The sequence below is a fragment of the Pelophylax lessonae genome, assembly GCF_965119305.1.
Source record: "Pelophylax lessonae genome assembly, chromosome: 2".
NCBI lineage: Eukaryota > Metazoa > Chordata > Amphibia > Anura > Ranidae > Pelophylax > Pelophylax lessonae.
This window is the reverse complement of record NC_138769.1, coordinates 299344330-299359219: the sequence shown is the minus strand read 5'-3', so window position 1 is coordinate 299359219 and position 14890 is coordinate 299344330. Positions and strand designations below refer to the sequence as shown.

At 44.2% G+C, this 14890-nt stretch overlaps 1 protein-coding gene across 2 annotated transcripts in view; it reads left to right on the top strand.

Annotated features, from left to right (window-relative positions):
• ILRUN (inflammation and lipid regulator with UBA-like and NBR1-like domains) overlaps positions 1-10765 on the top strand; it is a 75745-nt gene extending 64980 nt beyond the window's left edge. Inside the window, exon 5 of one of the 2 annotated variants that reach the window (XM_082245340.1) lies at positions 10017-10765. In XM_082245340.1, the coding sequence (XP_082101466.1) occupies positions 10017-10052 (36 nt within the window). In that variant the 3' untranslated portion in view covers positions 10053-10765. The remainder of the gene's footprint in view (positions 1-10016) is intronic. The other variant, XM_082245341.1, reaches the window with a different exon arrangement.
• Positions 10766-14890: the final 4125 nt, after the last annotated feature.

Below are 14890 nucleotides of genomic sequence, written 5' to 3'. Positions count from 1 at the left end.
GTTTAGTAAAGCTTTTTTGAAAGCCAAGCCTGCGGACCGTTTTTAGGTACCATATTTTTTTGCTATTTTGAGGGCCCACAGAACTGTGAGGGTTGAGATTTGTGTGACACTTTTACCTAACATTGGGGATAATATTGTGTTTGTGTGCACTAAAATGTATATGATTGTATTTGTACTAAGAGCCAGATTTGACAAACCGGAGCAGTTGGCAACTACCACAATTTTATTCTCCAGGGTGTCTGCTTTTGCAAAATATGTTGTTTCTCTATCGTTCCATCGACAGACGCAGCTCCTTATCTTCATGACTTATAGGGTTATGCTCCTCCTTCCAGGAATAGGCACTAGGCAGGAAAAAAATGTAACCACGCCTATGGGGGCCTTCCCTGCAGGCATACCCCCTCCAGACTCTATCATCAAACAGTTTGTTCTGCCTAGTGTTAGGAATAGGACCTAGCTCCCTGCTGGGACTTCAGTCTTAGCTGTAACAGAGAAAGTTAGATTTTTTTTTTTTAACTAGTTCCAAGATCCAAAGGAACTACAAGCAACAGCCGGCTGCGGTTTTGCACTGGATAATCTAGATCAGGGATTCCCAAACTATGGCCCTGCAGTAATTCAGGAACTACAATTCCCAACATTCCTAGTCAAGTATGTGAGAGTTTTACCCTTCCTAATGGGATGTGTAGTTCTACAACAGCTGCAGGGCCGTAGTTTGGGAATCCCGGTTCTAGATCCTTAAGGTCTCCCAGCCTGGCCAGCGAACGTGAGCAGGTTATAGTCCAAAACTGGGCCTCGCCACGACAGTGCTCCCATGGATGCGGTCGAGCCTGCGAGTAGACAGTCTCACTGGGATGCATTGACCTGGAACGCTCTAAGTCGCAGCTTCCCCTTGGCTGGCAGCACCCCCATCCCGGGTGTTTTCGGATTGGCGCCCACCTAGTACCGTGGTATGGTGAGTAAAATTGTCCCCCCAAACTCCCTTGGCGGTCGTGGAGTGGGCGTGGGCCCCTCCCTGGGATGGTCGAACCTTAGGGGTTCCCTGGCAACCTGGAGGATTAATCTGGTGTACCCCTTGGCATTCCCCTACCCCTAGCAGGTTTTACCTTGGGGGGGCGGTAATAATGCAGCCGTTATGGCACTTATTTGAGGGGTTTGGATTGTCCTCCGTGGGTCCCTGGCTAAGGACCTTTTTAGATGCCTATTGTTCTGGTACCCCTTTTGGGGGGTCCTGGAGACCGCATGGCGTGCCATGGGGGCTGCTATTTTGCTGTGATTCATGATCTCTGTGTTCCCATTAGTCTGCATGGGCAGCCATTTTCTTTACTTCCCTATTGAGAATTTATGAACGGACATTTTCTTGAGGTACGTGGGATCGACAGGCATGCGGCATGAATTGTAATGATAGAGGAAGAGCTTCTTCCTCTTCCTGTGCAAGACCGTGTTAGTTTTGTTTTTACACTGATCAGGCTGGATGCTTCTCTGTGGTCTGTTAACGTTCCTGAGTTTCCCTGTGGGTTTTTTTCCCCCCCCTCTTCTGCTCTACTATTGCATAATAATCAGGGATTGTGAATCCGCAGTAATAGCGGTGGGACCGCCTTTTTTGTGGTCTTAAAGGGACATTACACAAAAAAATTTTTATTTAAGCAATGGAGTCACAGGATAAAAATTCTACTGCAGACCCCTGGAAGCGACTGCTGCAGTTTTTTTTTGCAAGCCTGATGTCAAAAGTGGATTTTGTAATTTCTGGTACTGCCAGCTGCAAACACCCTCCGCCCTCACCTCCATCTGCAGGGTCTTAGGATTCTGAGACAGATATGGTCGCCGCGGACGCAGACCATCTTGAGGGGACGGTGTCTTCCCATTCCGACGGTGAAGAGGACCTGTCGTCATCAACCGCTGCACGGGAATGCGCATTGGTGGAAGCCCTGAAAGTTTGTGCGGGAAACCTTAAAATTGGCTGATGAACCTACAGCGTCCGATACGCAGGTGACTTTTGGCTCCCGCAAATCTCGTAAATCGGGCAAGGTGTTCTCTTGTCCAGAATTGTTTCATACTATTGTGGATGAACAATGGCGACGCTTTAAGCAGATGTTGGTGGTGCCTAAGTGTTTTGCATGCCGTTATCCTTTTGCGGAGGCGGTGTCCAATAGGTGGACTGTACCACTGAAAGTGGATTCTCTGGTGGCCAGGTTGAATCAAGCGACTCTGGTACCGGTGGAAGAGTCTCCAACCTTTCCGGATCCCATGGATAGATGGGTGGAATCCTTGTCCCACCATTTACATGTGGTAGCAGGTCACATGTTAAAGACTACCTTTGTGAATGTTTTAGTAGCGCAGACTGCTACTGAATAGGTGAAGTTACTAAAAAGTAATTTGGAAACGGCTCGGCTTCCCCCTGCGGTACTGGAACTAATAGACCAGTTGACCCAAACCCTGGTGTTCAGGTGTGATACGTCCCTGGACTCAGCTTTGTTGGTGGCCAGGACATCAGCAGTGGGGATTGCTATTAGGCTCATGGTATGGCTAAAATGCTGGTCAAGTTCTCGGCTGCATGAAGGGGCACCCTCTCCCGAGTCTGGGGTGGGGGGGGGCGTTATCTTCTATTCTTTCAGGAACCCTGGACCTCCTTGATTCAGGACAAATGTGTTTACAAACTGATTCTGATTAGGATACAAGATCGAATTCGGGTCTTGTCCGACGGACAGGTTCTTCCTGTCCAATCTTTAATTAACCCCTGTCCAGATAAGGGACTTGCGAGGGACAGTACACGACTTGCTGTTGCACGGAGTGATTGTGCCGGTTCCCGCTCAGGAAAGTTTTCGTGGGTTTTATTCAAACCTATTCACCGTGCCCAGAAAAGAAGGCAAGGTGCATCCCATCCTTGAGCTCAAGGCCCTGAACCGCTTTGTGCAGGTACAGAGGTTTCAGATGGAGTCCATCCGCACGGTAGTAGCGAGTCTGCATCAGGGAGATTTCTTAGCCTCCATAATATATCAAGAACGCATATCTACACATCCCTATCTACGCTGGACACCAGCGGTTTCTTCGCTTTGCGATAGCAGAGGAGAATTATCAATTTGTGACGTTAACCTTTGTTCTCGCCTCTTCTACCAGAGTGTTTACCAAGGTAATAGCACTGCTGCCCTGGCGGGGGATTGCGGTACTGGGGTACCTGGACGATCTCCTGTTGAGAGCGGACTCTCATTCAGCTTTGTTGGGGGATCTGACGATCACAGTCAGAACTCTGCAGGAGTTTGGAACATCAATTTCAAGAAATCCACGCTGTCTCCGATTCTGAGACTGGATTATCTGCGCTTGACACTGGATTCAGCCTTGGCGAGGGTTTTTCTTCCTCCCGGACAAGCTGCAAAAGTTGCAGGGGGCGATTCAGTTGTTGGACAACAATCTGTTCTCTACGAGTTTGCATGCGAGCCTTGGGTCTGATGGTATCCGTTCCATACAAGGCCTTTGCAAAGGGAGATTCTTGTAAAATGGAACAAGGATCCAGAGTCCTTGGATTCTTTGATTTGGTTGAGCCACAACACAAAATCTGCTCTGTTGTGGTGGATTAAGTCTCCAGCATTGTGCCAGGGCAAGTCCTTCCTTTCATTGTTTTGGACGGTGGTAACCACTGACGTCAGCCTGTCGGGCTGGGGCAGGGTGCTGGGGAAGCTCTGTGCCCAGGGTACCTGGACGATGGGAGGAGTCAAAACTTCCGATAAATGTTTTGGAGCTCAGAGCGATTTAAGCTTTGAGTCATTGGATGACTCGTCTGCATGGGTTGTCCGGTTTGGATTCAATCAGACAACACCACGGCTGTTGCTTACATCAATCACCAGGGGGGCACCAAGAGTGTCTTAGCAGCCAAGGAGGTGGCCGAGATTCTGGTCTGGGCGGAAAGCCTTGTTCCAGCCCCCACAGCCGTGGAAAACTGGCAGGTGGAGTACCTGAGTCGTCAGTTGTTGGATCAAGGGGAGTAGTCCCTCCCTACACCCAGAGGTGTTCCGCCTCCTGTGTGTGTTTTGGTGGCCGACGCCACAAATGCACTGGTGGCTCCTTGGGGTCGGTATCGGCTGATTTATGCATTTCCCCAATTGAAACTCCTGCCGAGGCTTCTGCACAGGATAGAGGTGGAAAATATTCCGGTCATTCTGGTGGCTCCAGACTGGCCTCGCCGGTCTTGGTACGCAGACCTGATCAGGCTGGTCGCTGATGCCCCTTGGAGACTTCCTCAGGGAAGATCTGCTGTCTCAAGGTCCGATCTTCCATCCTGCTTTAGTCGCTGGCTTTAACGGCATGGCTGTTAAATGTCAGGTGTTGAGAGATAGGGTCTTTCTGACTGATTCCTATACTCTTGAAGGCTGGGAAGTCCACTTCCAGGAAGATCTACCATCGTACGTGGAAATCATACATTTCATGGTGTGAATCGCTAAAGGTGCACCCTCGCTTGTTTTAGATCCGTAGGGTTTTGGTCTTTTTACAGAAAGGGGTCGAACAGCAGTTGACTTTGGGTATTATCAAAGGCCAATTTTCCGCTATGGCTATATATTTTCAATGCCCGTTAGCTACGCATGTCCTAATCCGGACTTTTATCCAGGATATGTCTCCTCCGAGGCAATCCCCGTTACCTCTGTGGGATCTAAATCTGGTGTTCTGTTCTTCAAAAGCCTCCCTTTGACAAAATTCGGGAGATTTTGCTGCTTTCTCCGCTCCGAAGGTTGCCTTCTTGGTGGCGATCACTTCTGCCCGCAGGGTATCTGAATTGGCGGCGTTGTCTTGCCGCTCCCCTTATCTGGTGGTACACAGTGATAAGGTGGTACTTCAACCTAATCAGTCGTTCCTTCCTAAGGTGGTTTCTGAATAAAGACATTGTGTTGCCTTCACTGTGCCCTAAACCTCAGCATCCTAAGGAGTATGCCTTGCATTCTTTGGTATGTGGTTCGGGCGATCAGGGTTTTAGAGACCACTGAGTCCTTTAGAAAATAAGACGCTCTTTTTTGTCCTTACTGGTGGACCTTGTAAGGGATTGGCTGTGTCTGCTGCGACCATTTACAGATGGATTAGGCAGACGGTGGTACAGTCCTAAACACAGGTGCAGTGCAATCATGATAAAATGCATACACAGCAAAAAATTCACGTGATGGACTGTAAATAAATATAGCAGAGCAACAATAATAAATATTTATATATAATATATACACACACAGTACAGACCAAAAGTTTGGACACACCTTCTCATTCAAAGAGTTTTCTTTATTTTCGTGACTATGAAAATTGTAGAGTCACACTTCAAGAGGTAGTTACCTGAATTCACTTCACAGGTGTGCCCTGTCAGGTTTAAGAAGTGTGATTTCTTGCTTTATAAATGGGGTTGGGACCATCACTTTTGTTGTGCAGAAGTCAGGTGGATACACAGCTGATAGTCCTACTGAATAGACTGTTAGAATTTGTATTATGGCAAGAAAAAAGCAGCTAAGTACAGGAAAATGAGTGGCCATCATTACTTTAAGAAATGAAGGTCAGTCAGTCCGAAAAATTAGGAAAACTTTGAAAGTGTCCCCAAGTGCAGTCACAAAAACCATCAAGTGCTACAAAGAAACTGGCTCACATGCGGACCACCGCAGGAAAGGAAGACCAAGAGTCTCCTCTGCTGCGGAGGATAAGTTCATCTGAGTCACCAGCCTCAGAAATCGCAGGTTAAAAGCAGCTCAGATTAGAGACTAGGTCAATGGCACACGGAGTTCTAGCAGCAGACACATCTCTAGAACAACTGTTAAGAGGAGACTGTGTGAATCAGGCCTTCATGGTAGAATATCTGCTAGGAAACCACTACTAAAGAAAGGCAACAAGCAGAAGAGACTTGTTTGTGCTAAAGAACACAAGGAATGGACATTAGACCAGTGGAAATCTGTGCTTTGGTCTGATGAGTCCAAATTTGAGATCTTTGGTTCCAACCACCATGTCTTTGTGCGACGCAGAAAAGGTGAACGGATGGACTCTACATGCCTGGTTCCCACCGTGAAGCATGGAGGAGGAGGTGTGGGGGTGCTTTGCTGGTGACACTGTTGGGGATTTATTCAAAATTGAAGGCATACTGAACCAGCATAGCTACCACAGCATCTTGCAGCGGCATGCTATTCCATCCGGTTTGCGTTTTAGTTGGACCATCATTTATTTTTGTACAGGACAATGACCCCAAACAGACCTCCAGGCTGTGTAAGGGCTATTTGACAAAGGAGAGTGATGGGGTGCTGCGCCAGATGACCTGGCCTCCACAGTCACCGGACCTGAACCCAATCGAGATGGTTTGGGGTGAGCTGGACCACAGAGTGAAGGCAAAAGGGCCAACAACTGCTAAGCATCTCTGGGAACTCCTTCAAGACTGTTGGAAGACCATTTCAGGTGACTACCTCTTGAAGTGTGAAGGTGTCCAAACTTTTGATCTGTACTATATTTATATAGTACATGTGTGTACATTTATGTGTGTGTGTGCGTGTGTGTGTGTGTGTGTGTGTGCAGTCAGGTCCATAAATTTTGGGACATCGACAAAATTCTAATCTTTTTGGCACTATACACCACCACAATGGATTTGAAATGAAACGCACAAGATGTGCTTTAACTGCATCAGCTTTAATTTGAGGGTATTTGCATCCAAATTGGGTGAAAAGTGTAGGAATTACAACAGTTTGTATATGTGCCTCCCACTTTTTAAGGGACCAAAAGTAATGGGACAATTGGCTGCTCAGCTGTTCCATGGCCAGGTGTGTGTTATTTCCTCATTAGCCCATTTACAAGGAGCAGATAAAAGGTCCAGAGTTCATGTCAAGTGTGCTATTTGCATTTGGAATCTGTTGCTATCAACTCTAAATATGAGATCCAAAGAGCTCTCACTATCAGTGAAGCAAGCCATCATTAGGCTGAAAAAACAAAACAAACCCATCAGAGAGATAGAAAAAACATTAGGTGTGGCCAAATCAACTGTTTGGAACATCCTTAAAAAGAGAGAACGCACTGGTGAGCTCAGCAACACCAAAAGACCCGGAAGACCACGGAAAACAACTGTGGTGGATGACCGTAGAATTCTTTCCCTGGTGAAGAAAACACACTTCACAACAGTTGGCCAGATCAAGAACACTCTCCAGGAGGTAGGTGTATGTGTGTCAAAGTCAACAATCAAGAGAAGACTTCACCAGAGTGAATACAGAGAGTTAACCACAAGATGTAAACCATTGGTGAGCCTCAAAAACAGGAAGGCCAGATTAGAGTTTGCCAACCAACATCTAAAAAAGCCTTCACAGTTCTGGAACAACATCCAATGGACAGATGAGACCAAGATCAACTTGTACCAGAGTGATGGGAAGAGAAGAGTATGGAGAAGGAAAGGAACTGCTCATGATCCAAAGCATACCACCTCATCAGCGAAGCATGGTGGTGGTAGTGTCATAGTGTGGGCATGTATGGCTGCCAATGGAACTGGTTCTCTTGTATTTAGTGATGTGACAGCTGACAAAAGCAGCAGGATGAATTCTGACGTTTTTCGGGCAATATCTGCTCATATTCAGCCAAATGCTTCAGAACTCATTGGACGGCGCTTCACAGTGCAGATGGACAACAACCTGAAGCATACTGCGAAAGCAACCAAAGAGTTTAAGGGAAAGAAGTGGAATGTTATGCATTGGCCAAGTCAATCACCTGACCTGAATCCAATTGAGCATGCATTTCACTTGCTGAAGACAAAACTGAAGGGGAAATGCCCCAAGAACAAGCAGGAACTGAAGACAGTTCCAGTAGAGGCCTGGCACCAGGGATGAAACCCAGCGTCTGGTGATGTCTATGCGTTCCAGACTTAAGGCTGTAATTGACTGCAAAGGATTTGTAAGGCTGTAATTGACTGCAAAGGATTTGTAACCAAGTATTAAAAAGGGAAAGTTTGATATATGATTGTTAATCTGTCCCATTACTTTTGGTCCCTTAAAAAGTGGGAGGCACATATACAAACTGTTGTAATTCCTACACTGTTCACCTGATTTGGATGTAAATAGAGTGTTCTTGATCTGGCCAACTGTTGTGAAGGGTGTTTTCTTCACCAGGGAAAGAATTCTTCGGTCATCCACCACAGTGGTTTTCCGTGGTCTTCCAGGTCTTTTGGTGTTGCTGGGCTCACCGGTGCATTCTTTCTTTTTAAGGATTTTCCAAACAGTTGATTTGGCCACACCTAATGTTTTTTCTATCTCTCTGATGGGTTTGTTTTGTTTTTTTCAACCTAATGACGGCTTGCTTCACTGATAGTGACAGCTCTTTGGGTCTCATATTTAGAGTTGATAGCAACAGATTCCAAATGCAAAAAGCACACTTGAAATGAACTCTGGACCTTTTATCTGCTCCTTGTAAATGGGATAATGAGGGAATAACACACACCTGGCCATGGAACAGCTGAGCAGTCAATTGTCCCATTACTTTTGGTCCCTTAAAAAGTGGGAGGTACATATACAAGCTGTTGTAATTCCTACACCTTTCACCTGATTTGGATGTAAATACCCTCAAATTAAAGCTGAAAGTCTGCAGTTAAAGCACATCTTGTTTGTTTCATTTCAAATCCATTGTGGTGGTGTATAGAGCCAAAAAGATTAGAATTGTGTCGATGTCCCAATATTTATGGACCTTACTGTATATATCAGCAAGTCCACTAGTAAATGAGCTGAAACTGAAAATAAAAAAGAGCTCCAGCCTGTAGAAACCAAAGGCATCGATGTGTAGAGGATTCCTCAGTGAATGAATAGATCAAAGATCAGAGTGCTGGTAATACATGTGATGACTCTTTAGTGCTCCTATAATCCCATCACCAAGGCTTTATCTGCCTGTCACCTCCAGACCCAGACCCTGTAGGGTCAAACAGCATACGGTAAATTAATCAGATAGCTGGTACAGGCCTATTCACTGAGGGGTCAGGGTCCTCCTTTCCCAGTGAAGGCTAATTCTACGAGAGTGCGGAGTGCCTCCTGGGCTTTTCGCATTCAGGCGTCGGTGCTACAATTTTGAAAGGTGGCAACATGGTCGTCTATGCATACGTTCACAAAGTTCTACAAGTTAGATGTGTTGGCATCCGCGTATGCTTCTCTTGGCCGCAAAGTTTTGCAGGCTGCAGTTTAAAAGAGAACTCAGTTTAGTTTTCTCTTTTGAGGGTTCAATTGATTACCTGGTTGGCTAAGTTTAACCATTGGGGACTTACATTTTTTTTTCTGCCTTTCCCACCCCTCATGATTCTACTGCTTTGGGACAGCCCTATGGGTCATGAAGATAAGGAGCCACGTCTCTCGATGAACGACAGAGAAAACTGGATTTTTGTAAGAACTTACCGTAAAATCCTTTTCTCTGAAGTTCGACAGACGCAGCACCTGCCCCTCTACTTCTGAGGTATGGGATTTTTGTCTTCTAAACACTGCATTTAAACTGTTTGTTGATAGCAGTGTCTGCAGGGTTATGCCTGCAGGGTCAGCCCCCATAGGCGTGGTTACATTTTTTTTCCTGCCTAGTGCCTATTCCTGGAAGGAGGAACATAACCCTATGAGTCATGAAGATAAGGAGCGGCGTCTGTCGAACTTCAGAGAAAATAATTTTGCGGTAAGTTCTTACAAAAATCCGGTTTTGTTTTTTTATTTTTTTTAAGTGCATTTTCATATAAAGAAAAAAAAAATCAGTTTTGATATGTGTGCGCAAAACACCCCTGGTCAGCACAGTTAAGTCATCTCAATCTAGGCAAATCACTTGTGTGAAACTTAGACTGTGTTCACACCTAAGCAGAGCAATTTTCTGGCGTTTTTGTTTGAGAGTTTTTAGAAGTGTAATACAAGCTTTTTACAGTTCAGGTGTTTTTGCATAGCCAATAGAAAGCACTAGGGTGAGGAGAGTTGGAGGTTAGGGGTGGAAAGAAAAATGTATTTATGCAGACTTTCATAGTTATTGTAAAGTCCTCTTAATGTATGTTCTTATAAATGTTTTTTTTTTTTTTCTCCTTCCAGAGTATGCATGGGCCTTATCCCTTTGGAGAATCCTAAAAGCAGCTTTATTCTTGTCCCATGCCTTGTGTCCTTTTCCCACTCCATGAAATAGGACATCTTCTGCAAGTTACCTACTGAAGATCACTTGGGGAATAATGGTGTTGGTGACCCTGATAATTATACTCCGGGTGCTGCCTTTCTTGCTCCTTTTTAAGAGATTTCCCCCCCCCTTTTTATTTTATTTTTTTCACAACCTTTGCACGCCAGCTAAGAATAGAACGCAGGAACATGGATACAAATGTTAATATGTAGAATTTGTGTTTTTTTCACTTAAAAGCCATGATTTCCAATTTGATATCAAGCTGCTAATAGTTTCATGTTTAAAAACCTAAATCCCAATCTTGTGTGGTTTTTCAAATGCAGCCTAAAAAACAAAGTTAAGATAAAAAGTTGCTAAAATGTTGTTTCTCTTTAACTGCTGAAGTGCTTGGTTTCGTTTCTGATTACTCTTTAAATCACTGGCAGCAGTTTTGCAGAAGTAATTGTTATCAGAGATTTTTCCTTTTTGTAGGGGGAGGTTGCAAAGATGTATTCTGCTTATGCATTGTTAAAATAAACAAAAATACCCAGTGTAGTAGATTTCCAGCTTACAAATAGTTATCCATGATACTAAAGTTAAGGTTCTGGCCCAAGCTTTTTGTTTTCTGGAGGAGTTGCCTGTGAAAAATAGTTAGGCGTCTGTGTTCAATCAAGCCAAGGCATATCTTCTAACCTGCTAAATTAGGCTATACCATTTTAGGGAGAGTGTTTTTCTTGTCTTAATATTCAAAGCAACTAGAATAGGAATTATCGTTCTAAAGCATTTGAGTTTTCTGAAAGAAAATGGTAAAAGGCAACAGTACAAGATAAAGAATCCCGGTATAAATGGCTGCATGTGCCTAAATACAGATAATAAACTTATACTGCTGAAAGTATATATGCTCTAGTTTATTAGAAAATATTTAAAAACTGCTTAATAATTGGTAATTAGGAATTAAAAAAAAACACATTGAATTCATTCCTACTTTTTTCTGTGTACAGTGTAATTGTTCTATGTCATAGCTAATGGAAAAGGGGGGGGGGGAGGGGGGGGTGGGCACAGTAAAACTCTAGGAATATGGCAGAGCCATGGATAATTTGGCCGCTGATTTGGAATTGATGTTTTTAAATGCTTATAATTATGGATTCTTGGAAGGAGGCTGAATAAGTTAACTCTCCCTATTAAGTTTGTATACTTTCTGCTGCATGCGTTTATTATATTTAACTATGTATACAGAGGTTTCTTTTCTGTTGCCTGATGGTGACAGCTGCCTTTGACTATTAAGTGTAGAAAATTGGAAAGCCCCCTTCTCCTGCACTTTCTTCATCTTCTTGGGGCACAGGAAGAGCAGTGACCGATTTTAACAGGTAAAAATCAGACAGTTAGGGGTGCCATTGCAGCTAGTGGTTGCTCCTGCTTTTTGAAGAGGCTATGGGATAGACAACTCCTTCATTTAGTTAGTGTACGTAAACCATACCAATGAATATCTTATTTACTCCCTTGTCTAAATATTCCATTAAAAGTGTTTGTTATAGCAGTTCGATAAGTGTAAAAAAATACCTGTTAATTTTGCCAATAATCTTCAGAGCTGATCTCTTCCTGTGCTCTCTGCCTGCTCATATGGAGGGGTTATGGAGATGAAGAGGGGGGGAAGATGACAAGTCTGTGTTCTTTGTTAATCCATCAGAAATTAAGTAATCAAGGCTGACACCACGTGTAAAAGAATTTAGAGCTGTGTTGTCATGTAAAGAGGAAGGAAGGAGCACACTATTTCTGACACCAACAGTTATTCTTCTATACTTAAAGCCTCACTAAAGGAATAAAACATGGCGGAATGTTTATGTATTCCTGAGATGCACTAAATGTGTTTTTTATTTGCCTTGACATTGGCTTTCACACAGAAGGATCAGAAGCTGGTGGGCAGTCCTAAAGTTGGTCTTGTTTAATGTATCTTCAAGTTCTACACATCCTAGATTATGAATGATGACTCTGTAATTAAAGTGACATTTTAATTCAAGTGCGATAAATCCTAAAATATTACACTACGTATTTGTAGGTTGTGTAGGTTCGGGCTGTCAGTTGTTCTTTGCTCACTAGGAGCAGTTTTATAAAAGTTGGAGGAACGTGTTTTCAGTATTGATCTTAGCAGCCAGCCAGATATCTGTTTGATTTTATTTGCTGCAGAATGACAGTAGCAATCTGTCGTTTAACTTTCTTCCAGTTTTTATAGATCTGTGGCAGATTTGTTTTTTTGTGTCAACACACACTTTTTATGGTTTAAGCTATTTATTACACAATCCACAAATTTATCCAAAGTTTTCGACCTCTACTTAGTCAGATTTCTATGTTTCCATGATTAGAAACACTTGGCACGTTGCCATTTATGTATGCCTCTAAAATGCCATTTGTTTCTGGTAATGCGGGCACATTTCTGTAGCTGCTGTTAAAACCAAGACTGGGTTTTCTAAAACTAGTTCAAAATTCCCCACTGCATGTTTGTGTCTTTTCTTGTAAACAAGTAGGCTAGTTCTCAATGTATGGATAAAGAACACATGCTTTTTGTACTGTTGAGGAGCTTGGCAACCAACATTTTGGTAATCATACTGAAGGTATTATTGTAGAAACATGCTTTCCAGCCCTGCCTCCTAAAAGGAAAATATATAAATATATATAAAAATAGATATAATTTTGGGATAAAAAGCTCCTTGTTTCATGTATTTTTTTATGGTGTGAGCGTTCAGTAGGTAGGGTGTGTGCTCAGGGTCAGACATGCATGAGATGAGTGTGCAGAGTGTTTGGGTTTTTTTTTGGTCGGGTGGGGGGGTTGGAAGGGACTGGGATGATGTGCTTGGAAAAATGAAAAACATGATAAAATGTTAAAAATGAGGATTTTTTTCCTTATTGTTTAAAAAATATTTCTATCAATAAATTAACATGGAATAAAGTTGTCTCATGTCTTGTATTTCAACATTGCAGAAATACACATACTGTGTAAATGTTTCTACTTGGGTAAACCATATTTGCATTCATTATACATGCTGAGCTGTTTAAAAAGGAATTTCTCACCTCACCTTCCAGGACGGCCAATGCATGAGAGATGATAGGCTCCTCCCTAACATGAAACTCAATCCATTTACAATTTGTTAAAAGGCCCCACCCTTCCCTTGTCCCTCAGTTTAGATTGTGTTTCTTCCTACAGCGAAACGTTTGTTATTTTCACTGACCTGAAGACATGGAAGTCTGACGGTCCCCCTGTGAGCCAGGTTCAGGAATGCCGGTGAGAGCTGCACACTACCTGCCACCTCCTTAGGCTTCTCACAGGTCGCCTCCATTTTTGCACAAGCCGTCGGTTACCAGGGTGCCCCTCTAGGCTTGTCTCCGGCTCCAGCAGGTCTCCTCCATGGCTAAGATTTAGAAAAAGCCCGCCGGACGGGCGTCTCAAGCCTCGCTCTGGAACCGAAACTTCCAGCGCAACGTCAGGGCGGAGCATGCGCAGCGCCACCCCGGAAGAGAAGAGGCAATGTGGAGGAGACGCCGGACCCGCTTGCTAGTGGGAAAGCAGACTCCCAGGCCCCAGGAGCCCAGACAGCTGCAGGGGAAATGAAGCCCACGACAACCCACCTCACGGAGAAGGAGGAGGGAAGGCCGGTCCAGGTGACTGCAGCCAAACCCAGGTCGCAACTGGGTAAGTGCTGACTGTCCTATTGATTTTTTAATGGCTGGTGTTAACAAGAACCTGGAAAGCTTTTCCCCGGACCCTAGTCAGACCCATATCTGTCCTTTCTATGGTCCATTGTTTGTTATGGAAGAGGGATACCCTGTCTTTGTATCTTATCTTCCAGAGTCCAAGAGCAGTTCACAAGAAACCTCTACTACTGTACCCCCCTTATCAACAGGCACTGGTACCTCAAAGAAGTGTGGTAATTGCGGGGATAGGTTACCCAGCTCCCACTCTAAGCCTTTCGGTTATAAATGCATTTATAAATTAGCTGGTAAAGAAGCCTCTGGATTAATGAAAGATTTTTTAAGATCTGTCCAGGAAGAAATGCTGACTACAATTTAGTCCATTCCTCAATAGTTCCACCCCAAATAAGAGTCCAGTGAGCCTTCCCTTTTATAGAAGGTGTTTCCTCCCAAGAAAGCTCAGCTTTCAGGGCATCGACCTTCAGGGTGCTTCCCATTATCACAAAGCCTCCCCTCAGCACAGCCCAGGGAGGAAGAAAGACTGACAATTGAGGTAAACTGCTCAGACTCCCAAACCAGTTCAGAAGGTAAGGGAGAAGCCGAAGACTTAGGATCAAATAGGAATTTATTTGGGTTGGAAAATAGGCAGGGACTCCTTCAGGCTATTTATGCCTCAGAAGAGATACCTGAACCCCCCAAAGGAAACTTCGGCACAGGACAGAATGTATAAGGATCTAGGAAATAGCCCCTCTAGAGTTGTACCTGTGCATCAGTCCCTGAAAGGACTAGTCCTTCAGCATTGGTAGTTTCCAGAAAGTAGGCTGGTCAAACCAAAGTCTTGGAAAAGGTTTCTAAAAAGCCCCAAGCTAGGTGCCCCACTATCACAAGTAACAAAAAGGTCTGACCTCTCCTTTGTGGATACAGGCAATATAAAAGATGCCATGAACTGCAAGGCAGAGTCCTTACTGAAAAAGGCCTGGGATGCCAACGCCTCAGCAATGGCCCCAGCCCTAGCTGCTTCTTGTATAGCAAGAAACACCTTCTGTTGGGTGGATAGACTGAACAAACACTTGCCTCAGGGTAAAACTCAAGACCTACAGGATTCCCTGTCAGTAAAGGGTAAGGTGGTGGC